This window comes from Callorhinus ursinus, unplaced genomic scaffold, assembly GCF_003265705.2.
Source record: "Callorhinus ursinus isolate GAN/ISIS: 27379988/994484 unplaced genomic scaffold, GSC_fseal_2.0 scaffold7, whole genome shotgun sequence".
Classification (NCBI taxonomy): Eukaryota; Metazoa; Chordata; class Mammalia; order Carnivora; family Otariidae; genus Callorhinus; species Callorhinus ursinus.
In genome coordinates this window covers 10,141,670-10,169,403 of record NW_027397069.1, presented here as the reverse complement: position 1 = coordinate 10,169,403, position 27,734 = coordinate 10,141,670, and the positions used below count along the sequence as shown (strand labels likewise).

The window sequence follows — 27,734 nt, the reverse complement described above, 5'->3', positions numbered from 1 at the left end:
TGAAAAACTTAAAAGGGAAAATCACATTATTTGGAGATGTTCAATGGGAAGAAGAGGAAATAAACAAGTTTGTTACTAAAAAAATTATATATAATACAGATACGTATATATGTAAAATATATAATATATAAAATACATAAATGTGTAATATATGAAAGTAAAATAAATATAAGTATAAAAATATATACTCTATATATAATATATACAAAAATATCTCTTCTAGGGATACAAATGAACCGAAAGCCACAAGGGAGGTTAGGTGCTACAGGCCAGTGTGGGGGCGGGATTTTATGGGTGTGTGTTTAAAACCGAGTTTTTTAATTTCAGAGCTGTGCCGGTGAAGGTAATGTTTAGATTGTACTGAAGCATTCTAGCTCCTGAAGAATTTAGGGAGAGGAAGGGGGTGAAAGGACAGAAAGGCTCTGTCGGGAACCGCAAACATGTTAACTGTGCATCAGTGAGGGGAAACACAGCGTCCAAAGAAAATCGGAACAAACCACATCTCCGAGGACAGCGTGGTAGGACTAAAGAGAGGAGTTAAAGGAGTGGCTTTTGCAACACAGATGTGCCGACTTAATTTAAATACTGGGTTTGTGTAGCAGTTCATCCCGTTTCCCCTCCCCTTTCCGTCAGGAGTGAAGACGGGGAGCTTAGAGACCGGGGTAAAAAGTCTGCTTTTGTCACTTTCAAGTTGTATGGCTTTTGGCAAGTCACTTAATTCTGCATTTCTCACATCTTCAGGATGAGGATTATGATATTCACTGTGTCCCAAAGTTGTTCTGATTAAATGAACTATGCACGTTAAAAAGGCAAAATAGGGGCGCCTGGGTGGCTCAGTCGGTTGGGCGTCCTCCTTTGGCTCGGGTGGTGATCTCAGGGTCCTGGGATAGGGTCCTGCGCCAGGCTCGCTGCTCTGCGGGGAGCCTGCTTTTCCCTCTCTTCTGTGCTCCTCCCCACTGCTTGTGCACTCGAGCTCGCTCTCTCTCAAATAAATAAAATCTTTAAAAAAAAAAGCAAAATACACCCACGTAGTTCAATAAATATCTGTTGAAAAAGTGACTGAATGAGCACAGTGGCCCGTGTGCCTTCTTGGGTACGGTGTGGCTTTGGTGTGTTGCTTAGCTCTGTCCCCCTATATGGAGATTTGATTTGGCAGTATATAAAGCTTTTACATGGAAAGTGAGTGCGTTTCCATAAAATGGCCCCTGAGGGAAGTGCTTCAAAGGGTGCAAGTGGACAAGTGAAAAGGACCCTTGGGGGCAGAAACATAAATTGTTGTGACTTCAGATCAGGATGTTGTGTGGCACGGCTAACAGGGCAAGCCTAAGCCCCCAACAAGGTAAGTTTAGCTCAGAACTCATCCTTAATGACTCAGCCACAGTCACAATGATGTAATGGAGGGCTTTACTTGAAAGGTTGGCAAATTGAAAAGAGATCCAAAACCCAACAGACTATCAGTTAAAATGTTACTTTTTTTTTGGAAACAAGAGTCAGATAGTACCACAAAGTATAAAAAAATGCAAAAAACAGTTTATATGAACTTTCTGACCATTGACAGTTGTTAAGAACAGAAGTAATTAGTTTTGAGGTATTTTATAATATGGGTTGGGCATTTGAAGAAAGTGAAAAAAAAAAACCCACATGCACATATGAATTCAGTAATGACTCAATCTTTTCTATTCAGATTCTGATTGAAAACAGCTACATTTTATTCATAAAATATCCAAGGCAAAGATTATACTGCAGAAATGGTATTTAACGTTCTAAAGTAATTGTTTAATACAACGTGCTTACAGTGGCTCAAAGCGGCGGCCTAGCTGTATTTTTCTAATTCTAAACTTATTTCTATATGAAAGATAACCAATCTACTCTTAAGATTTCATTGATTTCAGTAGTTCAAGTTTAAGCATACTAGCAGAATTTTATAATAAAACACTTCCAGTGTGATAATGCACGCAAGAAAGATATAAAAAATTTTTTTAATTCAAACCAAAACCTGCTTTAAGTTTAAAAAAAAAATCACTTAAAAATTAGTTGAAAAAAATACACTTACACACTAGAGTACCGTTCTGAAGAAAAAACTTTTTATGACTTCAAATGACATTAATTTTATTCAGCAGAAGTCTTAAACACCCTCTATATGCTTCAAAATACTGTTGACAATTTGTTTTTCAGTACTGAATTAGGTGCTGTTAAAGAGACCCTTGTTCTTTGAATCAGCTTCCTTGTTATTGTGGGAAATACTGTAAGGCAGGAGTGCTAGAATCTTGTGGGCAGATTACTGGAATCCTGTTGGCATCTGCACCTTCTGACTCAGGCTGCGGTTATACATCTGAAGAGTCGCTCCAATCAGTCACAGTTACTAAGCTGCTTTTCAGTGTGCTGGATTCATCTTGAAGTCCTGTGGAGGGAGAGACAGAAGCAGAAAGGAGCTTCAATGATCAGACAAGTCTGTAAAAATCCCTTATCGCTCAGCGTCCAGGTCTGTTGGCTAATCCACAGGCCCCCAGCTCCCACAGGCTGTGGAGGAAGGCACAAGTGCAATCTGGCCACGAAATGGCCACATCTCCAGGATACCATCAGGGACCCTGTCTAGAGGCTTCCACTTGGCATCTCTCCTCCCTTCATTCAGCCAGGACCCTTAACCATGCTCAGTAATGTTCTGTTGTTACTGACTCTGAGTGACAGGTATAAAGAAAGGAGAATAAAAGTAGAATAGGCCAAGTAGGAGCTAAATGGTAAATAGGGGTTTTCTAGGATCGATGGGCTTTAATATGAAGTACAGATAACCTAGTGGCGGGCACCGTGTAGAAGTCAAGTCACGGCTCACGTTCTGGAGGAGAGGAAAGGTGACTTGGAGGGCAGACAGCAATGGCTCGTCTTACAAAGTGAGGTGGCGAGAGATCCCACTGAAAACGGGAAGGACAGATAGGTTTGCCCGTATTAATTTAAAGTATGGATGGGGGCACAAAAAGACCTGACGGGGGTCAGTGAGAGGTGTCGTGAGTGCGGAAAATGAGCCATACCCCTATCTGTCTTAGCTTATCATGTCTAAAGTTGAGGAGTCTGGAAACCATAGTCTGACCTACTACTGAGAGGTGTGGTGGAACTCGGGGCACAGCACAGACCCGAGGACGGACGCTGCAGGCGCAGACAAGCCCTTCTGGACCACCTGGCCAGACCCCAGGACTCATCCAGGAACAATGTCAACTCTTGGTTTCATTTGTAATTCCTCCCACTGGCTATAATGTTGCAAGAGAAATCTTTCCTCAAAGAAAATAAAGAGAAACATTTAATGTGTAAACAGATTAACGAAGGAAGACCGCCAGAAGAATGGCCCCATTCAGGTGTAAGAGCACAAATTTTAATTTCTGCGAGGCACCTGCATGGAGAATATTTGTATGGGCATTTTCAAAAATAATATTAAAATTTAAAGACTAGGTCCAAATTACATAAATATACACAGATTAAAGGACTTGAAAAGGGAATAAATGCGCACAAAGCACATGGTATTTGTTATATTGTGTGCTTTGTGAAAGCGTCAAGGTATTTGTTATACCAACAAGAGAAACGCGTTTCTGTCTGATGGTATATTAACATAGCTTCGTTAGATATTTATAAAGATGAAACAAATAACCGGAAAGCGGACTGTCAAGACACTAAAGCCACGAACCTCCCTTTGGCCCCTTCAGATTAGATGCACCCCAGGCGCTTGGCACTTGAGTAGAATTTGACTCATTCTTCACAGGTAGAGGTTCCCTCTGTTCTCTCCCAGTTTTCTTCCCCAGAGATCTTTCTTCCTCTACGGATGATATGTCCCAGTCATCGTCCTCCACATCTGCACACTGAGGGAGAACATGGAGAGCAATGAGGGTTTCTTAAACACGCAGCGCATGTTGGCGTCCGTCGGTCATTTTGTTGGCTAGACTGAGCCACTGACACCGAACGATCTGACGTTGGGGAATCTCAGAGATAACCCGTCCGGTCATTTCTGGAGGGCAAGGAAGTGAACTTGGAAATCTGTGTTTTGTAGGCAGACGGAACAAGCTCTTTGTTTCCTGCTACGGAAATGTACACATTTCCTACCTACTCTACCAGCCATGAATTTAGAAAAATCCCGGAAACCCTACATTGTAGTAGTAAAGTCAGGCTGCTCCGCAAGTAGGAGCTCTTACCTCAGGGATAATCTGACCTTGAGCCGCAGGTGACGTCACACCAGGGCCCATCTGAAAGGAGCACAAGTTCCTACTGTGCCCACAAATGAACAAGAGAAGAGTTAAGGCTAAGAAAACAGTGACCACTACTGGAAGACCCGGTCAACACAGATGAGCTGCACCCAGAAATACAGCAGGAGTTCTCCACGCATAGAAACATTTTGATGTCCTGGCAGTTGGAACCGCTAGGAAGGTGTTCGAGTGCTCGGGCTCTCCTCTCGTCTCTCGGATGCATTTCTCCACCTACTCCAGCTCCCAAGCCGGGCTGAACCCTGACAAGTCCCTATCTTACTGCCAGGGCGTGCCACGGACTCGGAGCTGAGGCCCCAGGTTCTGGCCGGTCACAAGCATCCGTGTGCCAACTATCTAATGCTTGCATGCGTCAGCCAGACATGTGACAGGAGGCTGGACACCTGTCAAGCCTGATAAGCACATGATGCCTTCTTATCCGCTGTCATTCCGATATCTTTGATTCTCTACGGAAAGGAAAGAAATGCAATGGTGCTGCAAACAAGATACGGTGCAAATCTCAACCGCTACTGTCCTAAATATGTGTTTTATATTTCACTACAAGAAGTACAATTTATTAAGGTACATTCGTTAAAAGATGACCTTCTCTGTTCATGTTTAAAACAGCAAGCAAGAGTGATTTCACCTTTAGTTCTTCTTTGAATTCTTTTTTGATGAACGCCTCAGCAACATTAATTCCACCAACTGGCTTATTCACGTTTCTGTGATTTGAAACGGTCTTTTCAACTTTTTCAGTCAGTGTTTTAATGAAGGTTCCTGGGTGACCAACAGAAAATAGGTACAGTTTCAAAAAAAAAAATTGTTATCTTTCTTCGATTCCAAAATAACCTGAACAAGCGACTTGGAAAGACTCTAAGCTTTGTGAATAATCATATTTAGTAAATTAAAATCAATTCATGTATTTTGGGGATTGAAAAAAAGTTACTTTAATACATGTATAATTCCTTTTAGAAAAATCATGATCTCCTAGACCAGAAGCAAGAAAATGTTCATTTTATTTTATTTTTTTTAAAGATTTTATTCATTTATTTGAGAGAGAGTGAGCGACAGAGAGCATGAGTGGGGTGGAGGGGCAGAAGGAGAGGGAGAAGCAGGCTTCCCTCTGAGCAGGGAGCCCGACATGGGGCTCGATCCCAGGACCCTGGGATCATGACCTGAGCCGAAGGCAGACGCTTAATGACTGAGCCAGCCAGGCGCCCGGAAATGTTCATTTTAAATCAAAGAAGGATGGTCTCATTCAAGCTGTGGTCAGAAACGTCAATTTCAGTGAGGCAGTCTGTAGGAGTGGAATATTCATGTGGGTATTTTCAAAAACAATATTATTTTAAAATGAATTAGTTATGTCTTACATAATTATATGTAACATGAACCTAAGTTGTATACAATACAATAAATTAATTATATATTATATGTAATAATATATAATTAATAAATTAATTATATCTCATATGTTTAAAATATATAATTTTTAAACTGCATTAAGCTGAATTTCTTTTTCAAGAGATGACCCTTAAGCCCCACTTCTCTTCAGCAAATGATCAGCAGTCACACACTTGGATCTTATGTTCCTGTAGAATTGCCCCATCTCCCAAGGCAGCACCGTGTATGAGAATATCCATTCTTACAGACGCCCAGTGTATGGGCTGATGTTCATACGATGATGTTCTTACCCCCGATATCTCAGAATGTGCCCTTATTTGGAGATAAGGCCTTTAAAGAGGTCATCAAATTAAAGTGAGTTCGTTAGGGTGGGCCCGGATCCAGTATGACTGGTGTCCTTATAAAAATGGGAAACTGGGACACAGACTCATGACCAGGGAGAGGGTGATGGTCATCTACAAGCCAAGGACAGAAGCTTAGACCAGATCCTTCCCTCACGGCCCTCACAAAGACCCAAGCTTGCCACCCTTGATTTTGGCCTTCTAGCTTCTGGGATGGAGACAATAAATTTCTGTTTTAAGCCACGAGGTGTGTGGTACTTTGTTCCAACAGCCCCAGGAAACAAATACACCCAGGCATCCCCACCTGCTTCCTCTCCTTCCACCTGAGCATCAGTGAGGTGCTAAGCCTGTGCATCTTCCTTAGGCAGCAGTGGTTTTTGGGTTAGCCTGTTCCTTTCTGTGAGCACTTTCCCAGCCCCGCCTCCCAGTGCTTGGGGCCCCCAGTTGGGGACCACTGTCCTAAACAAACTTTCCAGAAGGACTTTCAATGGCCAGGGCTCACCTGTGGGCTTGGGAGAAATGTCGGAGTCCTCAGTTTCACTTCCCTCGGTCCAGTCAGCGTCGCTTTTGACAATGTTCTTCCCAAAGCCGCTCTTGTTGCTTTCAGAGGGCTGCACCGGAAGAAAGTCTGGGGATGCGCAGGCCTGCATGAGGTCATCACTGTCCAGTTCCTCCTCCGAACTGAACGGAGGTGTCCTAAACAAATGAAAACCCAAGCGGGGGCACTGGTGTTGCCTTTCGGGATTTGGGGGAAAGAAATCTTTCTGTAGTAAAACTACTCCATCTTTTAAAATAGCGTTACTATAGGGGCACCTGGGTGGCTCAGTCGTTAAGCGTCTGCCTTTGGCTCCGGTCATGATCCCAGGGTCCCGGGGATTGAGCCCCGCATCGGGCTCCCTGCTCCGCGGGAAGTCTGCTCCTCCCTCTCCCACTCCCCCTGCTTGTGTTCCCTCTCTTGCTGTGTCTCTCTCTGTCAAATAAATAAAATCTTAAAAAAAATAAATAAATAAAATAAAATAAAATAGCGTCATTACTTATAGCTTACCTCTACACTGCACTTTACGAAGTGCTTTTACATACACAATCCCATTTGCTTCATCACATGAATTAGCACCCCATTTTAAAGTGGGTGGGGGAGGGGCTAGATGGGGGATGGACATTAAGGAGGGCACTTGTTGCAACGAGCACTGGGTGTTGTATGGAAGTGATGAATCACTGGATTCTACTCCTGAAACCGATATTGCACTGTATGTTAACCAGCTAAAATTTAAATTAAAAAAATTTTTTTAATTAAAAAAATTAAAAAAAAAAGGAATTGTCTATGCATAATGCACATATGGCTGACAATACTATGTACACTTGGAAACTGTTGGGTGAGTGTTTTTTTAGCCACAATTAAAAAAGGAAAATTAAAAAAAATTTAAAAAATAAAGTGAGAAGTTCAGAGCAGCGTTCGTTCATTCAAGAACATTCTTTGAGCACTTAAATTCCAGACAATGTTCAGTCATACTATGTCCCATGAAATAAGGCTCCTAGGAGACTTTGTACATGAAAAATGCTTTTGAAGGGTAAATCATTTTACTGCCTCTATTATATTCTATTTATACTGTCCCTACTATATTTATAATTTATATCGTCTCTACTATATATACACAATGCCTCAAGAAGAGATATTTATAGCATTAATATCTCCAGAAAAAGTTGATAAAATTCAGTTTTGATAAAATCAGTTTTACTTATAATTAATAACAATGTATCTATAATTTATTAAGTCCCCACTAAGTGCCAAGCCCTGAGGCCAAGCCCTTTTCTTTTCAAAATATAAAGCTTTTAATTTTTATTTTACTTTTTTTTTTTAAGTAGGCTCCACGCCGAATGTGGGGCTTGAACTCATAACCCTGAGATCAAGAGTTGCATGCTCCACCGACTGAGCCAGCCAGGCACCCCCAAACCCCTTTTCATACATTCTTAATCTGTAGAACTATCCTGTGAAAACAGCAGCCTTACCCCCATTGAACAGATAAGAAAACAGGCCTAAACAGGTAAGCAAGTGAATCAGTAGCACACAGCTCATGAGTGACGGAGCTAGGATCCTCAGTATCCTAAGAGGGCCCAAAACAGTAAGGTGTAGGGCCATTATTGACTTCTACAAGGGGCAAGACCACCACAATATCATCTGACCACACTATCCAGGATCCAGCCACTAAAAGACAACATCATTCGCTTAATTCACCGTGCTTATTCAAAATTACGGGACACGGTGGGGAATAATGGAAATGACACGGGGTGGCGGTCCCACTTCTTAGTGGGGGCCATAAGGTGATAAGTGCTTTTGACTTAGAGTAAATCTGATGAAGAAACAAAGACAGGTCACAAAGGAGTGACCACAAATTAGTTGTGATGTTTAATAATTAGGGTTTTAATTAATCACAGTGCACATACTAGTTTACAACAAAAGGAATGTTCAGGGGAAAGAACTTTTTAAACGTCCTCTCCCCACTCCCAAGTACTCACGTAATAGTTGAAGACTTTCCGGGAAAATGATCTTCTATGATATTTTTCTTAATTCTAAAACACAAAAGAAAATGATTTCTAAGCGGCACCAGTGAATAATGTAACTTAATATGAATTTCTATGGAATGGGTGATTTTTGCTTTTGAACATTTGTTAAAGAGGATAAGCAACAAGAAATGGGCTGGTACCAATGACAGGCTGGTAGGAACTGTAAGCGTGATGCTCTGCTGGGTCAGACATTGTTGTGGGTTGTATGTCTGCGTCGCCCTAAAATCCACATGTTGAAGCCCTAACCCCCCAGGGGATGCTCTCTGGAGGTTGGGCCTTTGGGAGGTAATTATGTTTATTTGAGGTCATGAGGGTGGGGCCCCCATAAAGGGATTAGTGTCCTTTTAAGAAGAAGAAGAGGGATCAGACCTCTCTCTCTCCCTTCCATGTGGGGACCCAGTGAGAAGGTGACTGTCTACCAGCCTGAAAGCAAGCTGTCACCAGAACCTGACCATACGTCACACTGCTTTCAGATGTCCAATCTCAAGAAGTGTGAGAAAATAGCTTTCTGTTGTTCAGGCCACGCGGTCCGTGGTATTTTGTTATAGCAGCCCAAGCCGACTGGGATAAACATGAATACAAACATTTTAGGGTCGAAAAGACTCACTTTGGGACAGACGTCCTATCGGTAAAAACAGGTCTTTGTCTTGTCAGCTGTCTGCTTCTGGGAGGAAGCTGTACTGCCTTGGGTATTTCTCCATTTGAAAGGGTTTCCACTTGAGGAGGAGCACCGTACTTATCTGGAAGAGCAGTATCATTCATGAGTCTCCATTGCCTTCATCATCAGCGAGTGAAAAGCACCAGAAAATACTACAATACTGTCTATACTGGCACTTGAAAAAACAAGCTCTTGGCTCTAGAGTCCACACGACAGGCATTTTTTTTTTTTTAAAGATTTATTTATTTTAGAGAAAGAGCATGAGTGAGAGCAGAGGAAGGGGCAGAGGAAGCGAGAATATTCACGCAGACTCCTGCTGAGCACGGAGCCTGACGTGGGAGCCGAAACCAAGAGTTGGACACTCAACCAACTGAGCCACCCAGGTGCCCCAGGCATTTTTTTTAATATTAAAATAAAACCCAAAACGTAACATATAAAGGTCCAAACAATATGAGACTTGCCAGTGAAGTTCCAAAGTTTGCAAACCATTTAAAATTATGAAAGGCAACAGGATCCCTGTTCCTACGTGCAGAAATGAAATGGCAGCCAGTGACGGGATTACCTGAGGACAGTAAGGTTCTCTCCTCAATTTTACAGCTGACCTCCTGTTCAAGGAATTCTCGAATTTTCTGAATGTTGGGTATTTGTCTTTCTTGTTCATGTCTCGCTGATTCCACAGTTCTTAGCACCCTACTGAAGTGATCGCTTGGAATTCCACGTATATCCTGAAGCAATAAAATGTTAAGCTTATTAGCCTGGGACGTTCTTCATTTCATGAGCATTTGTCAGCATAAACTGTGCCAACCTTTTGTCCTCACTGCTGCATGCGAGGGAGGAGACGCCCCGACATACAACACACTATTCTGGCCTCAAGGGGAACTCCCAGAGCAGTGGGACATAGACGGGGGTGTGTATGAGTGCATGGGACTCGTTAGGGGTGCTAGGCTGTGAGAGCCAGGACTGAATGCACAGAGGGGTGTGTGTGTGTGTGTGTGTGTGTGTGTGTGTGTGTGTGTGTGTGTGTGTGTGTGTGTGTGTGTGTGACTGACCAACAGTGCAAGCTGGGCCATCAGGACAGAATGAGTGCCCAAGGACAGAACGGACGTGCCTTCTTCTCTTCTCTGATCCTTTCCCATCGAGAAAACAAAATACAACACAACCAGTGAACATTCCTGAAATGAAGGAGCTTACCGCATTAATCCCAAAGGTTTCTAGTTTCTCTAGCAAACTCTGCTCCAAGACACTCCTTATTTCCTTCGTGAGGGAGGGGTTACTCTTCAACGTTTTCCTTAAGTGAATCTTGTTGTGATTTAATTTCTGTTCGTTCTCCCTTCCTGAAATAAGGTTTACAAAGTGTGTTAAAAAGTTAAATACATAAAAGCTCTAAGCAGAAAATGGCAAAACACCACTTTTAAACAGCAAGCAAGCATTTTGTATGGATTGTTTAAGCATTCAGCTCAATATATGATGCTGAAGTATCACAACTTTTTTAAAACTACCTTAAGTTGGCCTCAAAACTTCGGTGTCTTTAAAGACTCTTTCTTGACCCCTTAACTGGATCATTACTAGATGAATAATGCAAGGGAAATGTCTCTGCAGAAGCACAGTAGAAAAAAATGAATTCTTTAGAAGTTCAATGGTTCATCCTAAAATTATTTTACTACTTTCTGAAGAATTCATCTCACCTAAATTATTAGAATTTATGTATCATTTTCTTTGAAGAAATCCCACTTATATTAAATAATTAAGTTTTGATTTAATAAATTCAGTAAAAATTTATCTAAAATTTCAAAATGTGATATTATCCCTCCCAAAATATTTACCAAAATGAAAAAGAGGTTAACAAAGAGTCTTAGGAAAAGTATATTCTGTTTAAAACAACCTATAATTAAAAGCAAAGGAAAAATAACCGGCCAGATTCTCTTAACTTTTCCTTCCCTGTTCCTCTTTCATTCCCCGACTAAAAAATGTGGCATTCAAGAGAATTTGGAGAATGTGCGTGACTACATGACCCTGAAGATCGGAGTCCTACGTCAAAGCAGAGGGAGGGCTTGATGGAAGAGGTTCATCCGGGGCTGTTCAGACCCTTAGTGAAGGTCCAAAGCCAGATCTGGGAGAACACAACAGTGCTGTCATTTTGGAGTCTATTTTCTGAACAGGGGCATCTCACCCAACAAGGGTGTTGCCGAGTGCCCACGCTGAGTAGGTCTGGGGCTGCAGGGGCCATGGTATTTTGAGGCCCGGCCTCACCCACCCCAGTAGATGGGAGTTTTAGGGACCCACAGCAGAAGATCCACAACAAAATGCCCCCAATGTCTCAGACATTCTCTAAACCCTCATTCAACTCCAGCAGTAAAGAATACATGAATCAACACTTCTGCTGAGGGCAAAAGTAGTCAAATTACTGCGTGTACATTAAATAAGAGGAAAACTCCTGCACGGTAATGCTGTTCTATAATTTGGTACTGCGGTTTGCGAAACTGAAATTATAAAATTTGGTAAGATTATGTATTAGTAAAAATCAGAAGTAATCTTAAATTTTTGATTCTCAGCATTCATGCTGCTTTCTCACCAATGTTTTCCAATATTCTGGAGCCACCTTAAAAAAAAACACTTCTGGGGGCCCCTGGGTGGCTCAGTTGGTTGGGCATCTGACTCTTGATTTTGGCTCAGGTCATGATCTCAGGATCATGGGATGGAGGCCCGCATCGGCTCTGCCCTCAGTGCAGAGTCTGCTTGTCCCTCTCCCTCATGCTCCTCCCCACGCCACCCCTGCCCAGCTCACACTCTCGCTCTCTCTCTTTCAAATAAATAAATAAAATGTTAAAAAAAAAAAAAGCACTTCTGTCCTAGGAACAATACATCAAAATCTAGAGGGCTTAGCTGCAGCCGGGGCCGTGTCGCGGGCTTTGGTGGCTAGTTGGCCATCAACTGTAGAAAACTATCTAGGGTGAACAACATGAAGAGGTACCGAGAGACTGCCTGGGAGTCATGGTACTACCACGGAAAAAGGCACACCTCCCGCCCTGTTTACACAAGGGAATTTTCGGGCCAGGACCCAGGGTATAAAAGGAACTACACAGAAGCAGATAGAGAGACTCCAGCCTCTGTCTGCTCCAGGACCCGGGGTAAGCGAACTGAATTTGTTTGCTGATTGGGTTGGGTTCACCCTCGACCCTGATGATAAGCTCCTTCTGATGACCAAGTTTCCCAAAATGGCTGCAAATTAAACATTTCCCCTCTGTCCTCAAATTCACTTTTTATGTTGATGCTTGCTTTAGATTCCTTTATGGATAAGGCGAAAACTCTTGGTAGGAAGGACTCTTAACAAGGCTGGGGCTGGTTGGGGGAAGCAAGAGAAAGAACGTAGAATGGACAGGAAAAAGAAAAAGTTTTTAATGTAATGGTGGAATTAACCACTGGAAAGCCTATCACAACAGAAGATTTTAATCAAAGACAAAACTTTCCCAGGCAGGTAGCCCAATGCACAATAGCCCACACAAATGATCATTTATATCAGACATACAACGTACCATTTTTGGTGAGCAAATAATCACAGCACAAAGCAAAGAGTAAAAAACAAAAACCAGAACGGAATTTCTGAGTCAGAAGGGACGTCATCATCTAGGAATCAATCCTCTCATTTTTCACATGAGAACACCAAAACCAGAGAGGTAAAGAGACTGCTCCAAAGGCACCCCACTAGTCCTGGACCAGCCTGCCTCTGTCCCTTTGTTCTTTGCGGTAAACTACGGAAAGCTGAAAACCTGGACCGGAGTTCCAGCCCTGTCACGAATTAAGCTCAACAACTTGGAGCAAGCTCCCAATCCCCCTGTGTTTCAAGTTCCTGAACAATGAAATGGCCTCTGAGACCCCTGCTGGCCCACATTCTAACATCCCACAGCAAGGGTTGGGAATATGCCTTTCCGGGACTGTCAAAACCGTAAGGACGCAGAAGTGGTCATGCATGCAAGTATGCGTGCACGCATGCGTCTGGGTAACAGCCACAGTGCTTTGCAAACCACTGCCAAAATTTAGCTGTACAGGCATCATCTGCAAAATGCTAGCCCAGCTGAGGAATTTATTGATGGCAATTAATCTGCTGCCGGCATGCTGGCTCCACGGAGGCACTGAAGGGTTCGCTGGGTCACTGGCTTATGTAACAGTGTGCCTGGGACTCAGGCCTGTCTGGCGGTCCTCGGCCCTCTCCTCTATCCAACCAGAGCTGTGTCCGAATACACGGCAAAGGTTATTTTCTTTCCCAATCTGGTTCCCCGCATGCGGCAACAACCAACGATGGTATTCGCTGCCCGTGATCCCAAACTCACACCTTACGTGGTCTGGGTAGAAGAATTCTAAAACACAGGCAGAAGGATGTCATGGGTATAAGTGGGGGCCCCGAGGGGTGACAGTGGACAAAGTGAGGACGGTCTCTTGGAATCTAACAGACTTGTTTTTTTTTTAAAGGAGTGTGAACTTGAGACTCCATATGACCGCCGGACACATTTCATGGATTCTGCAGAAAAAAAGATATTTGCTGTTCCAGACATCAATAAATAACATGTAGGAGGGAGAAAGCACATTACTTAAAAGCAGATGGAAAATAAACATCGCAGATATTGTGGATGTGCCTGATTGAGTCACTTCTCAATTTGCAGCCTTGTTAAAAATAATTTGGAAAGGGACGCCTGGGTGGCTCAGTCATTAAGTGTCTGCCTTCGGCTCAGGTCATGATCTCAGGGTCCTAGGATCCAGCCCCGCATGGGGCTCCCTGCTCAGCAGGAGGCCTGCTTCTCTCTCCGCCTGCCACTCCCCCTGTTTGTGCACTCTCTCTCTCTAAATAAATAAATAAAATCTTAAAAAAAATAACTTGGAAAAAGTCATCTAGAGAACACAGAAAAGTTACAACAAATATTAAGAATTTACAAATTGGAATATAGATTTTAATTTTCTTCCTAACACAAATGGTAAAACCAGAGTTCATATATATATTATTCAAGTGTAACTGTTTCAGGGTCTACAAGTCTGGCATTAGAAAATACTCTTAATAATGTGGAATGATTTTCTTAAACTTCAAAAATTAATTGACAGAAAATAATTCTGAGAGCTGCTGAATAAAAGGAGTAAGCCACAATAACTTTAATTATCTCCCCAAACCTTGAACAGTTCCCAAATTTCAACATAAAGTCATTACCCTGGGGATCCCTGGGTGGCTCAGTCGGTTAAGCCTCTGACTCTTGATTTTAGTCTGGGTCACGATCTCAGGGTCGTGGGATCGAGCCCCGCATTGCGCTCCGCACTGAGCGTGGAGCCTGCTTAAGATTCTCTCTCTCTCCCTCACCCTCTCCTTCTGCCCACCATGTGCCCTTGCTCTCTCTCTATAATAAATAAATAAGTCTTTTTTTTAAAAAAGACATTATTCTGCACATAAATATTCTACATCAAGAGCATAAATATTATGCTTTTTTTTTGCTGTTAAAATAATTCTGATATGGGCAGTTCACCCTCTCACAGATTCAGGATGTGAGAAATAGCTACTGTGCTAGGAATATTTTTTTTCCTAAAAAGATTTATTTATTTATTTATTTATTTAATTCATCTGTCAGAGAGAGAGAGAGAGAGAGCACACACAAGCAGGGGGAGCAGCAAGCAGAGGGAGAAGCAGGCTCTCTGCTGAGCAGGGAGCCTGAAGCGGGGCTCAATCCCAGGACCCTGGGATCATGACCTGAGCCGAAGGCAGACGCTTAACCAACTGAGCCACCCAGGCGCCGCCTAGGAATATTTTTGTATCATCTGGTGCACAATGCATTTGCGTTGACTTGTCATCTGACCAGAAAATATCTGTGTCAACAAAAAGACTTACGTTTTTTTCCCCAAGTTAAAGGAATAAGGTGACAGAATACAACAGATGGATTGAAAACGTCATCTCCAAACCTAAATGTCTTCCCTAATTTTGATAACGGTGTGATAAAAACCACTGGATTGTAAATTTCAAGGCTTGGGTTTTAGCATCTCAATGGAATCTATGCAGGTGGAAACGCTGAGTGAGCCCCTGGTTACCTTTTTCTTCCTCTGAAAGCTCTTCTATCGGTTCCAGTATGTGCGATGAGAACGCCTGTTCTATTAACGAGGAAAAATGAGAATGGTACAAACAGGACAACAGCAAAGTAAAATTAGTTTCCTTTTAAACAATGTTGAAAGATACAGTTCCACAGTATTTTAATCATGCCTAAAACAGCAGAATTTGCTGGGAAGAAATATGGAGGCGGTCAGTTGAAGCCGGTGCCTTCTTCATGGTATCTGCTCTTTCCATGTATTTTCCATTAACTACCCCTGCCTCAGGAAATTACGTTTTCAAATAATTATGCCGTTTCTCACCCGGCAACCTCGTGCCTGACGGGCTTCTTTTAAGACACGAGGTCACAACTGCAAAAGGTCTTCTTCACTTATCCCCCCAAAATACCTTCCTTATAAAATATTTTGATTGGGTGGTTAAAGAGAAAATTAATGAAACTATTTCAGTTCCCAAAGATAAAAACATGACAAAATGCCCAAGGCCCTGGGACCCCCACTTCTCCCTAGCCCCAGGGTCTTCAGGTGGGAGGACCAGGATGGCGAAGGACAGGCGAACCCAGCCTCAGCAGCAGGACTAAGACCCCGTTCTTAGACACCTCTGTGTCCCTAAACCATGGGTCAACATCTCCTTCTGCTCCCGGAGAATCATCGGGGCGAGGCTGCGGACAGACGACACGTGAAGAGGGGCTGTTCCCCATCCCACCCCAGAACAGTGCCCGGGGCGGGGGGGGGGTTAGGGCTCTGGGTGACTTCCCAGGTAATGTGACTGGGGCTCAGGGAAATCCACAGGCAGCATGGATAAAGCCAAACGCCATCCTATCAAGGGGGAAGTTCCTACTTGGGGAAGGTCAGCTTTTGGCAGTCAGGCAGTCAGGCTTCAGACATTGGGATAAAACGCAATCGGAAATCTAGCTGAGGAAGTGCGTGCTTCACTCACCTTTGGCTTGGAGACTGCCATGGGGCCCCTCCCCAGGGAGCTCCCCACCTGCAGCTACAAGGGAGGAGGCCATTCCACTCCACACCAGACCCCACAGTGGGCAACCAGCGAGGGTAGTCTCCCCCCAGCGTGTTGGGCACAAGATGACACGCTTTGCACGTATTAGCTTAGATTTAGCACCTCCCACTTTGAAGTTCTAGCTTTTAATTTACCGAAGGATATTTCTAATTCTGTTTTAGGGCATCTACAAACATACGCACACACAGGTATACACAAATAAATAAATATATATTATATTTAAGTACACATAAATAGGCTCCTACAGCTTGTTAGCAACCTAGTCAATCTATCTAACATTGACTGGGAGAAAAGCATTTTTAAACTGCTTTCCAATGAACATTTGGAACACAGCCTATTAGGACATAGCAGTCCACTTTAATTTTGAAACATGAACATGATCGCACAAAGAAGCATTTAATTCCATCCATGCACCACAACTACTGAACATTAAAAATGTGCTTTCAAATGTGTTATTCAGCATCAAGATTTTAAAGTTATATAAATAAAGAAAAAAAACCCTGTAGCTATATGTGGTAATGGATGTTAACTAGATCCTGCTGTGATCATTTCACAACATATATAAATATCGACTCATTATGTTGTACACCTGCACTAATATGTTATAGGTCAATTATATCTCAATAAAAAATTAAAAAATTAAAAAGTAAAGTTATACAAAGAGACTATTTACTAGTTTGAACTGCTGAAAATAGGGATTTTAGGAGGCTAGCTAATTTCAATTTTTTAAGTCACATGATTTATATTTTATTGTATTTTATGGAAATGACAAAAATAAAGTTAGGAGGAAAAGCTCTATAAAATCTCCCCAAACCATCATATACATATTTGTTATCATTATAAGGATAGTCCTAGGACTTCTCTTGAGTCGAAACAAATTGTGACCTTTGGTGCTAGGAGGCAGAGGGTGGAGCTCTAGGGGAGGGAAACTGGGCTCCTACTATAAAGGCTATAAAGGGAGTGAGGTCCGCCAGATTTCAGCTCTAAACTAGCAGACTGATGTCCAAGTGTGGAGTGAAGGGCCTGCGTTCGTATGCTTTATAAGCCACAGGCCCAGCCTCCAAATGACCCAGGTCTTGTCCCAAGTTGAGATATCCAGGCTGAGCTGATATACTCGAAGACCCAAGTCTCTCCCCTCTGAACTCTCCAGAGGCTTCCAGAAAAATCCTTGTCAGTGCCCTACCATTCCCTCCAGAAGACGAACTCCCAGGTCTGTACCCAATCCTCTCTGGCACTGGCTGGCTGTACCCAGCCCTCTCTGGCACTGGACTTTGTCAGCCTGACCCCAGAGGCCAACAATGGCCAGTGCTTGCTCAGTGGCTCCTGTTCCAAAGGTCCTGCTTCATTTGATCCTTAGCACAGCCCACCGAAGTAGCCGTTACTGTTCTCCCCATTTGGCAGGCAAGGAAACCCAAACCTATGGCTTCATGAGTCAACTGTGAACCCAGACTGCTTGCTTCCTTTCCAAAGTCTAGGCTCTTGGCCAGGAAGCCATAGTGCCTTCCTACTGGCAATTTCTGCGTTTGTCTCCCGGACTTCTCTACATGGCACTGTCTCCGTGAGCTCATGGTGTTCTTAACCCTTCCCTCACCCTTGCCTGAATCACCTGCACCTGCACCTTTCCATCAGCTCCATGCAACAGCTGGTATGTCTGCCCCCTCGTTTCAAAACCTCAACCCCAATTCCTAGGTGAAGAATCACCCAGAGACCATTCCTCGATCCCCAGCTGGTCTGTCCAGCTCTAAATCTTTGAGTACACTCTGGTCAGGCTGAGCTTCCCCAAGCCCAGCCCTCCTGTCTGGCCACGCCGCCCAGCTTCAAGAACATGAATGTTCTACAGCTACAGAATGTCACAAGAACGACCCGACCAGCGAGAGGCTGGTACCGGGTACTCTCCATGAACGGTCTCAACCAGCCTCGCTTCCCTCAAGTCTCTTCTGCCTACCCTATGCTCAGCCAAATAATTCATCTGCACCACTCATCCCCATCTCATGCTTTCCTCTGACCTTTTGCTTCTACTTTTTGCTTTGTCTCAAGGGAGGGGAGCAGCCTACACCCCTGACAACCCCCATCTTGTAACTGATCCCTAAAATGCAGGACGATGCTGAGGAGCCCATCCCAGCTCCCAGTGAGATGTGCAGAGGCCTGCACTGCAGTGTGTCTGGGTTCAGTGCCCCCTTCCACCCACTCCTGTTTCTCTCACAGGGGTTGGCCAAGAGCACGGCCCAGTAGACCTCCCAGCTGCAAACCTCCACCTCAGAGTCTGGTTCCCGGGGAACCCAACCTAAGACAGTGACATTTTTCATGGTGAAGAGCCTCATCAAGCTCTGGGACGGAACAAAAGGAAAGATTGAGAGGTAATCGGGCTAAATAATGTTACGTAATACAGACTAAGGCTCCCCGCCCCCTACTGCTGGGGACACTGCCATGGCTGGGGGTGGGGGGGCCAGGTCAGTGGGCCCCCCGTACAAGCCTCCTCCTTGCTCCTGCCCATTGAGATGCTCACAAATCAGCTCAGATCCCAATCCAAAGGCCGCAGGCCTCATGCCAGGTCTGGCTGGCATTTAAAGCTAGCATTTTAATCCCAGCAGATGCCAGCAAGGGGACATGGCTGGTTCACACAGCGCAGCTCCAATCAGGGCAAAGTCCGTAAGGAACACAGTGCTTTGGAACTGATGGACTGGTCAGGACTCTTGAATCAACTCCAGACAGCTAAACATGCCTGCTATAGGAGTCCTTAATTGGGTGCCAAAAATATGAAGCAAAGAAAAGGTAGTCCTCATATACTGTCACACAAAAGGCTAATGATAACAAAGTAGCAAAAAAAGAAAAAGAAACACACTGCTGAAGTACAGAGAAGTGGCCAGCAATGCATTAGAAAACTCAACCCTGAAAAAGAAGGCAAGAGAGAGATTTTAGACCCGACATAAAGAATGTGAATAGAGAGCACTTGCCAGGGGACATTTTCTTGTCTATTCAATATTAAAGCAAATTTCCATAGGTCCCCCACACATTTTACGTCTGTCGCTGGTCCAGAAAGAGGACACCTGTATGTTCTAAACACTTGTAAATACTAACACCGAATAAGTGGGGAGTTTACGCATTACATAGTGCGAACACACGCTCAGGGGTACTGCCCTGCCTGAAATGACCTCAGAACAAAAAGTAAGGGGCAATAAACACCTTCATGAGTCCGTCCAGTGAAGAAAAAGAATGGGTACAGGAGGCCACGCTAATATGAAAAATATTTCTGAACAGAGTCTGACTTGACTGACTGTGGATTTAAGTCTAACTCGAAGGCTAAAAAGCAAAATGGAATGAAGTAATCATTTACATTCCAGAAGCATTTGTAGGTAAGACAGAAAAAGTCGGTCCCCTCCCATCTTTTAATTCAGTTAATACATAGCAGACCATAGGCAGACAATGGACTAAAAACATACTTGCAAAAACCGTAAGTGCCTTAACAGTATAAAAATAAAATATGGCTACTGATATCCACCCTGTCTACTGGATCACGTACTTAACAATTACCACCCTTGTGCCCTGGTCCAGGAACTGATTCCTGGCAGTGCTCTCCTCCCCTGGCTCCCACTTTTCCCTTTGGTTTCCATCACATGTCTTCTCTAGAGTTTTCCAACCAATCGCTGAAACTGTTTGCTTAAAAAAGGTGACTTGCTGCCTCACTGAAAGTTATAAAAACAGTCATGTATGCCCTGTGGCATGTGCTGGTTGGCTGGTCTAGTAGAAAATCACCTTCTTAACCCAACACCTACTATTCTCCACCCAAAATCATACACAATCAAAGTACTGCTCAACGTTAAGATCTCTGCTTGTGAGTCTAGCAACATGTACATTTTTTACTTTATGACTTTGGCAGGTATGTCCACAGTTTATGATAATATTACATATGAAGACAGCAGTTTTATTAACTGCTCTGCATTCACTAAAACGTCTTCTGTTTTGCATAGTTATCCCACAGAAGCACTTGTGGTTAATAAGTTCTCTGACTCAGGGCAGAAACTGCACATAAAATGCTGAGACTTAGCTGAAACTTACCATGTGCCATTGTGAGACCTGATTTAGCATCCACAGTCTGTACGGCTGAGGCACTCACTGAAACAGCAGAAAGAGAAAAAGCTCACAGCCTTCCGTAACGAAAGCATAAGCATCTCAACTTGATGATGATCCAGTCCTCCTCAAATTAGTCAAGCTATATACAAATCGCAAGGGACACATGTTTCAAGTGACGATCACCGGCTAACCCAAACCAATTCTCTGTAACGGCTTTATTAAGATATAATTTGCCCTTTTAAAATATACAGTTCAATATAAAATATACAACTCTAAGTATACAATTAGTATAATCAGAGTGGTGCAACCATAACCACTACCTAATTTTAGAACAGTTTCATCACACATGCTAAAAACACCCATTAGCCATGACTCCCCACATCTGCCTCCCCACGGCCCCTGGCAACCACGGATCTACTTTCTGTCTCTATGGGTTTGCCTGTTCTGGACATGTCATATAGAATGGACTCATACATTGTGGTCCTTTGTCACTGGCCTCTTTCACTTAGCATCACGTTTTCAAAGTTCATCCATGTTGGGGCGCCTGGGTGGCTCAGTCACTGGGCGTCTGCTTTCGGCCCAGGTCATGATCCCAGGGTCCTGGGATCGAGCCCCGCATCGATCGGGGAGGCCTGTTTCTCCCTCTCCCACTCCCCCTGCTTGTGTTCCCTCTCTCGCTGTGTCTCTGTCAGATAAATAAATAAAATCTTAAAAAAAAAAAGGACCACTTAAAAAAAAAAGTTCATCCCTGTTGTATGTAGTATGTCAGCATCAGCGGGCAGTTTTATTTATTTATTTATTAAGATTTTATTTATTTATTTGTGTGTGTGAGAGAGAGAGCACAAGCAGGGGGAGCGGCAGGCAGAGGGAGGAGGCTCCCCGCTGAGCAAGGAGTCTGATGCAGGACTTGATCCCAGGACCCTGGGATCATGACCTGAGCCGAAGGCAGATGCTTAACCAACTGAGCCACCCAGGTGTCCCCAGCATGCAGTTTTATGGCCAAATAACATTCCACTGTATGGTCAGACCACATTTTATACATCCACTCATTAGCTGATGGACATTTGGGTTGTATCCACTTTTCATCGGTTATGAATAATGCTGGTATGAACATTTGTGTCATGGTTCCTCTTTGGACCATGTTAGTTTTCTCTTTTACTAGCTTATTACAGTAGATCTTTAAATCTACTCTTGCTCTGAAAAAGACTGGCCACAAACCTCAGCCTCCTCCGCAGGCATATATTTTGTCTTTACAAAGACCACTGGCAAAGGTGTTCAGCTCCTAACTGTGCATAAATTGCTAACCATTCTGGAAATGTAAGACCCTCAAAACCATTTGCAACTTACATAATCTAGATCAAGGTTTGCAAAAGTATAACCCATAGGACATATTAGCCCACCATTTGTCTTTGTAAATAAAATTTTATTGGAACACAATATTGTTTCAATATTGTGCCAAGTCTAAATAAGGTATGAACAATAGCAATTTAATGCCTTTTAACCTTCCCATCCTTCTGTGAAATGTATTTTTTTCCATAAGACATAAGCCTGGCTTCTACTATTCCCTCAGCCCTACTCTTGGGACTAAACTGCCCTTCCCGCCTTAGCAATTCTCAAACTCTTCAGCTTCCAGAAGCAACATCAGGAGGCCTCCAGAAATGGGGTGCCTGGGTGGCTCAGTCGGTAAAGCACCAGGCTTTTGATTTTGGTTTGGGTCATGATCTCAGGTCCTGGGATAGCCCCTGCATTGGGCTCCTCGCTCAGCGGGGAGTCTGCTTGAGGAGGCTCTCTCCCTATCCCTCTGCCACTCCCCCAGCTCTCTCTCCTCTCATAAACAAATAAATCTTAAAGAAAAAGAGGTCCCCAGAAGCACCTGAGAAGACTGAGCAGCTAAAACCATTAGCATTTTCCAGTCGACTGTGCCAAATTCCCAAACCCACTCATCAATGCCTTCTCATAGTTTACGGTCCTGGGGCCCATATGAATGGTACCGTCACCTCAGCCTGGACCCTCCCCTGGTATTCAGATTCCCGTTCACACGCACGTCCTCTCTTGCCCAGGACTGCTTGCTCCCTAGCTTCCTCCACCCTTATGCTTTCCCGAATGGAATAATAAAAGAATAAAAATATTTCAACTATTTAACTATTATTAGGAAAACAATCTGTCCATTTCTACACTGTACAGATAATGTCTTTGTGGATTATAGCCAAATCCTGACGGCTCCAAGAGACAGACGTGCTGTGTCCACCCCAAGTGAGCAACTGACAGAACATCAGGTCAAAGCCTGCAAATCTGAGTCTCAGGGATGCTAAAATGTGGCGGCCACCACACTGTCACATCGTCACACAGTGTAATGTCTTGGGAAACCCACAAGTACAAACTGAAGCAATGCCAAAGAATTTATAGCTGTACCTTGATTAGGTGAACTGAGAATAATAGGTATGGCTAACCAAAATCACAACAAAATCACATGGATATTTACAGTCTTGGGCTTTTAGAACTAGGTCAAAGCCAGGAATCAAAATAGATCATTATGTAATCTCCAAACACACGGCTTTTCAAAAGAAAGCCTCTAAAAATAATAAGTTGTGTATTGGTTTAGCACTTTAAAAATATCTTCAGAATCCTGAGTCTTTTATAGAAACTTACTAGGTACAGCTGGGGCAGTTGGCTTAGATTCAAAAGTTTGCCAGGTTGAAGGATTCCCTGAAATTAAAAAAAAAAATTAATTAATGACAAAAATCACAAGTTACGGGTTATATTTTGCCAGTGCTTATCTTAATCTTTTCTCCCAGAAAAAAATAAACAAAATTTACCAACATATGGTGACTCACCCAGCTGAGTAAAGACTGAGTTTAATGTAAATCCTTATAAAACTTTTCCCTAAAATTATTATCACTCAAATATTTATGCTCAGTAATTATACAGCTATTGCTCACTACCCGAACTCTCGCTATTTCGAAGAGAAGTTACAGGGAAACTGGCCCTTCTCAAACCTTTATTTCAAAACAAGAAGGAACCAAGTATGTAGGTCAATGAACCCCCTGCGGGGCCCCTAGAAACAAGAAGGAAACGCAGCTCACACACCCATTACCAATCCCCAGTCGGTGCCCAAGTGGACAAGTATCCTTTAATGACCTGAGATGAGTAGGAACCACGAGTTGGGTTATTCAAAAGGAGTCCAGGCAAAGGCAAGCTGTATGCTTTACTGGGAGACCCTGCATGCACTTCTGGCTCCAGTCTCCCTTCTAGACTCGCTCCTGAGGGAGCAGGAGATGGGTGGTTATTGCTGCCACAGTCAGTAGGCTGGATGCCCCCACTATGCTTAGAACAAACCTTTAACCCCCAACTGCCTCAGTTGACAAGGACGCAGCAAGCCCGTACAGTACATAAGAGTAACTGAGGTTGGGGTCCTTCAGGATGGCTCACCCCCATGAGTGTTCAACAGGTGCATTTTATATATATGTTCCCCATTTAGTCCTCATAAGAAGCCTGTGATGTGAGGTAGTTACTCTTAATGCTCCAACTCTAGAACTGAGGAAATGAAGGCAGACACTCACAGAGCTACACTGAGGCCAGTCTGTCTCTAGACCGAGCGCTTTTAACGGTTACTCCCCCTCATCACACGTCAGTCCAGAGGTATGGTTACTGAACATGGATTTTGTGCATACAGATATTCCGATAAAAAATATGTAAGACCCTTCAATGACAGTCAAGGTATTTAAAAATTCTTCTACTTTCTGGATCAAGGGGACGGTCACTCAAATTAAAATCACCACAGGAATGCCATGATCGTGCCCGGAAGCTGACAGGGGCCCCACATTCTTCTGATGTCTGGTGTACGGTTAGGGAGGTCTGCCTCACCTCCAACACTGGGATCCTGGTTCACTTACCTTTGGGTTCAGTGACGCTGTTTAATGGTTTACTGGTAAACTCTTTAATCTGCAAAGAAAAACCGTTTTGTTTTTTTTTTTAATGATACAAGTTTGAAACTAGATAGGGACATACTAGATGATGGACAGATACTGTATTTAGTTAAATTAACCTTTTCATGGAAGTCCTCCAAAGACAGAGGACAGATGGACTTTAAAGATATGAAGGCAAAAATCGTATAAAAGTAGCATTTGGATTGGGCTGCTTCTCAAAGTAATCACAGAAAGAAATTCTTCTCTACCTTCAAATTTATTCTAAATTCTAATTGAATAAATTTGCTTGCTCTTTACAGTTTAAAAAAAATACCTTGAAAAAATTATCTTATTGGATTTACTTTTACAAACCACAGGGAAGAACATATTCTCCTCCTTTATCTTACCCAACTTACAAATGCTCTAAAATAAGACAGAACATTCTTCGACGAATTGCACTGCTTGAAGAAAAACAGGGCTAATATCTAGCCAAAAATACCTGTTGTCTCTGCGTGATAATCAGTTCATTCTGTTCCTGGAGTCTCTGCCCTAGCTCTTCTATCCTTTTCCTGTAGAAAACATTGCTTGCATTGAGATCGTCTATCATGGAGGTTCGAAGTTTCTCTATATGTGACAAGAGCTGGAAAAAAAAAATAAAGGCGTCCGTCTGCAAACCGCATGCGCAATGTCTCCATCCCGCTGTCTGTATGCACACACCCCGTGTTCTTGGCTGGCCTCAGGTTATCTGTGCACCGTCAAGTCACTGAATACATCTTTGGTCACTGCGTACCAAGACCTCAGCTGTACAAGGGCTTCACCTCTGCTCCCAGGGAGCTCGTGACCCAAGACACAGCACTGAGAAGGTGAACGGCTGTGTGCACTTGAGCACAGCACATGACACACCGCAGGGATGAGCACTGTCCAGCATCGGGGCGCTCCCACAGAGCGGCCGTAACCCTGCGCCAGCCTGCCCCTCAGGCGTCCCCATGCGCCTGCCTAGAGAGCCCTCCTTCGTTATCTATATGTCCAGTGACTAAGTGCAACCTCAATAAATCCTTCCTGAGAAAAGGAAGGTGGAAAAAGGGAAGAGGGAGAGAGGGACGCAGAGAACAGGAAGATCCTAAGATTCATAGACAGATTCATCTTCAGAGACTTCATGTCAGGAAAGATCATATTCTGGACATTAAAAAAAAGATTCAAGAAGAATTTGTTTTCAATGATTTAGGCAAAGATTCTTAGAACAATTTCACTAGTCGCTTACACCGAGGGGAAAAACATGTGGGTCACTGGAACTCAGGGCATTCCCAGCCTACAGCCTGGAAGGGAGGCGACCTGCAGACTGGGCCGAGGGGGCGGTGGCGAGGGCGCCTCTGAGGAGGACAGAGGGTGCGGGAGGCAGCACCTCCCGACTTGCTTGGCTCAAACCCTCACCGAGCACTTCAGCTTGTTGTAGCCACACCACAGCCTTATGGATGCATGTTTTGATGCCACGGTACAGGTAAGGGAACTCAGGTCTAGAGCAGAGTTAAGTAGATGGTCTGAACTCAGACGGCGGGAGGGGAGGAGCCCAGACCCGAACCTTCCTCCCCTCTGGCTTCAAAGTAACTGCTCTCAAATTTAGGGACTAAGTCACGGAACATCTTAGTAAACAGCACTTGCAAACAATCAAGTAGAAATAAGTCGCCAAAGGGGCGCCTGGGCGGCTCAGTCGGTTAAGCGTCTGCCTTCGGCTCGGGTTGTGATCCCGGGGTCCTGGGATCGAGCCCCGCATCGGGCTCCCTGCTCCGCGGGGAGCCTGCTTCTCCCTCTCCTCCCTGCTCGTGCTCTCTCTCTCTCTCTCAAATAAATGGATGAAATCTTAAGAAAAAGTAAAATAAAAATAAAAAGAACCTTTCATATCCTAGTGGATGCCAAGAATCTCCCCCAGGAGAACGCTGTTAAGAACCTTCCCTACATTTTTACAGACCACGGGAAGAGGACCCCAAAGCAGTTTGGAACATGCTGAGCTGGAAAATAGAAGGAAAAGCCAGTGAAAATGCCCAGGGCTTGGGATGGAAGTTTAGGATCAACAATATGTGAAGTCATTCCAGACCCCCCAGAAGAAAGGGACACAGGAAACCCTAAGGGAGAGCAACATTTCGATACTGGACTTGAGAACAGACCAGAAAAGCACAGAAAGGAGTTTGCTGAGAGAGGAATGTGATAATCTAAGCAAGGGATAGCCAGAAATTATTTCAGAAAGTTTGTGGCCCTCGAGCCCGTTACTTGTGACCTCCTGTCCTTTCAAGTACTGTGTTCTTTCCCTCCGTTACGTGACCACCTTACAGGCTCCCAGGCTCCATGGAGTCTTCTGTCAGGTCAAAATGGCATGCCATCGTTTATCTGTAACTCCCTTTGAACTCCTACCAATGTTATTTAAAAAAAAAAAAAAGACTGCCAAGAACCTAGGTAAAGCAATAAAAAGTTGGCAATCGCAACTTCCCTTAAACAGAGAAACACAATATGTGCATTGTAGGACCAGTAGGCAGCAATCATGTGGAATAATTAATAGTTAGGTCTCAGGCAGAGATTACTAAACCTCATCGAATTCTCCCCTCTGTTTGGGTTTAAGAGAAATTAAGGAAGAAGAGGGCAGCTTCCGAGCTAGCAAAACCAGCAATGACAGACATGGAGCAGCGTAGCCTAGTGGCAGCACGAAACCTCCACACACCCAAGACGCAGGGCAGCTCGCCTTACTCAGAACCAGGGAAGACCTCTCCTCCTTCCTCCAACCCGCCACCAGGCAGTCCTTCCATCATGACTTATGGTGGCCAAGCGTACAAATCTGCCACTTGCATTCTGTTCCTGCCAGAGGGCCCCTGAACCGACAGTTCCCACGCCGGTCTGGAACACCAGAGGCTTTAGAGGAGCAAGGACTAAACATCCTCCCCTACTTGTCAGGAAGCCTGAATTCTGTCCCTAGATACCAATGCTAGAAGACGCCTTGAAGGGTTAGAGTAGAACTTCAAATTATAAGGGCAGTGGTTCAAACTGTGGCTACAAAGCAGAAATCATCTGGGGTTTGGTGCTCCCCCGCAAAACTACAATACGCATGCCGCACCCCAGACTGAATCAGAATCTCGGGCAGTGGCACTGGGATGTGTATTTTGGGAAAGAGCCACTGGTCATTCTGAAGTGTGTCCCTGGTTTGAAACTACTACCTTAGAACATCTCCAAGAGATGCTCGAACATTTTCCCAGAAAAGCAACTCCTCTAAGTTGTCACTTCCTATTCTCCTTGCGAGCTGGCTCAGTGCCTCAAGCCTGACACGTGAGCAAGGCAACAAGGCTGACAAGCAAGACCCTGAGTTTAAGAGGACCTGGGTTCAAATACCATGCTCATATAAACAGGTAACTCTTTCAACCCTGCTCTTCTAAACCCTACGCTCAGCATTTCTCCACCCACAAAAGCAAGGTTGAACAATCCCCTTGGAGGCCGAATAGC

At 43.9% G+C, this 27,734-nt stretch overlaps 2 protein-coding genes across 4 annotated transcripts in view; one reads left to right on the top strand and one right to left on the bottom strand.

Annotated features, from left to right (window-relative positions):
* CLDN10 (claudin 10) overlaps positions 1-13,821 on the top strand; it is a 122,122-nt gene extending 108,301 nt beyond the window's left edge. The window contains exon 4 of the mRNA XM_073894392.1: positions 13,653-13,821. Coding sequence (XP_073750493.1) covers positions 13,653-13,752 — 100 coding nt within the window. The 3' untranslated portion in view covers positions 13,753-13,821. The remainder of the gene's footprint in view (positions 1-13,652) is intronic.
* Positions 1,388-27,734, bottom strand: part of DZIP1 (DAZ interacting zinc finger protein 1) — a 49,375-nt gene continuing 23,028 nt past the window's right edge. For 2 of the 3 annotated variants that reach the window (XM_073894390.1, XM_025874669.2), the window contains 13 exons: positions 24,751-24,891; positions 24,240-24,288; positions 22,996-23,052; positions 20,332-20,388; positions 15,246-15,305; positions 10,377-10,519; positions 9,748-9,910; positions 9,135-9,267; positions 8,480-8,533; positions 6,468-6,661; positions 4,870-5,000; positions 3,674-3,845; positions 1,388-2,401 (listed from right to left, as the gene is read on the bottom strand). In XM_073894390.1, coding sequence (XP_073750491.1) covers positions 2,325-2,401; positions 3,674-3,845; positions 4,870-5,000; positions 6,468-6,661; positions 8,480-8,533; positions 9,135-9,267; positions 9,748-9,910; positions 10,377-10,519; positions 15,246-15,305; positions 20,332-20,388; positions 22,996-23,052; positions 24,240-24,288; positions 24,751-24,891 — 1,431 coding nt within the window. In that variant the 3' untranslated portion in view covers positions 1,388-2,324. The remainder of the gene's footprint in view (positions 2,402-3,673; positions 3,846-4,869; positions 5,001-6,467; positions 6,662-8,479; positions 8,534-9,134; positions 9,268-9,747; positions 9,911-10,376; positions 10,520-15,245; positions 15,306-20,331; positions 20,389-22,995; positions 23,053-24,239; positions 24,289-24,750; positions 24,892-27,734) is intronic. The other variant, XM_073894389.1, reaches the window with a different exon arrangement.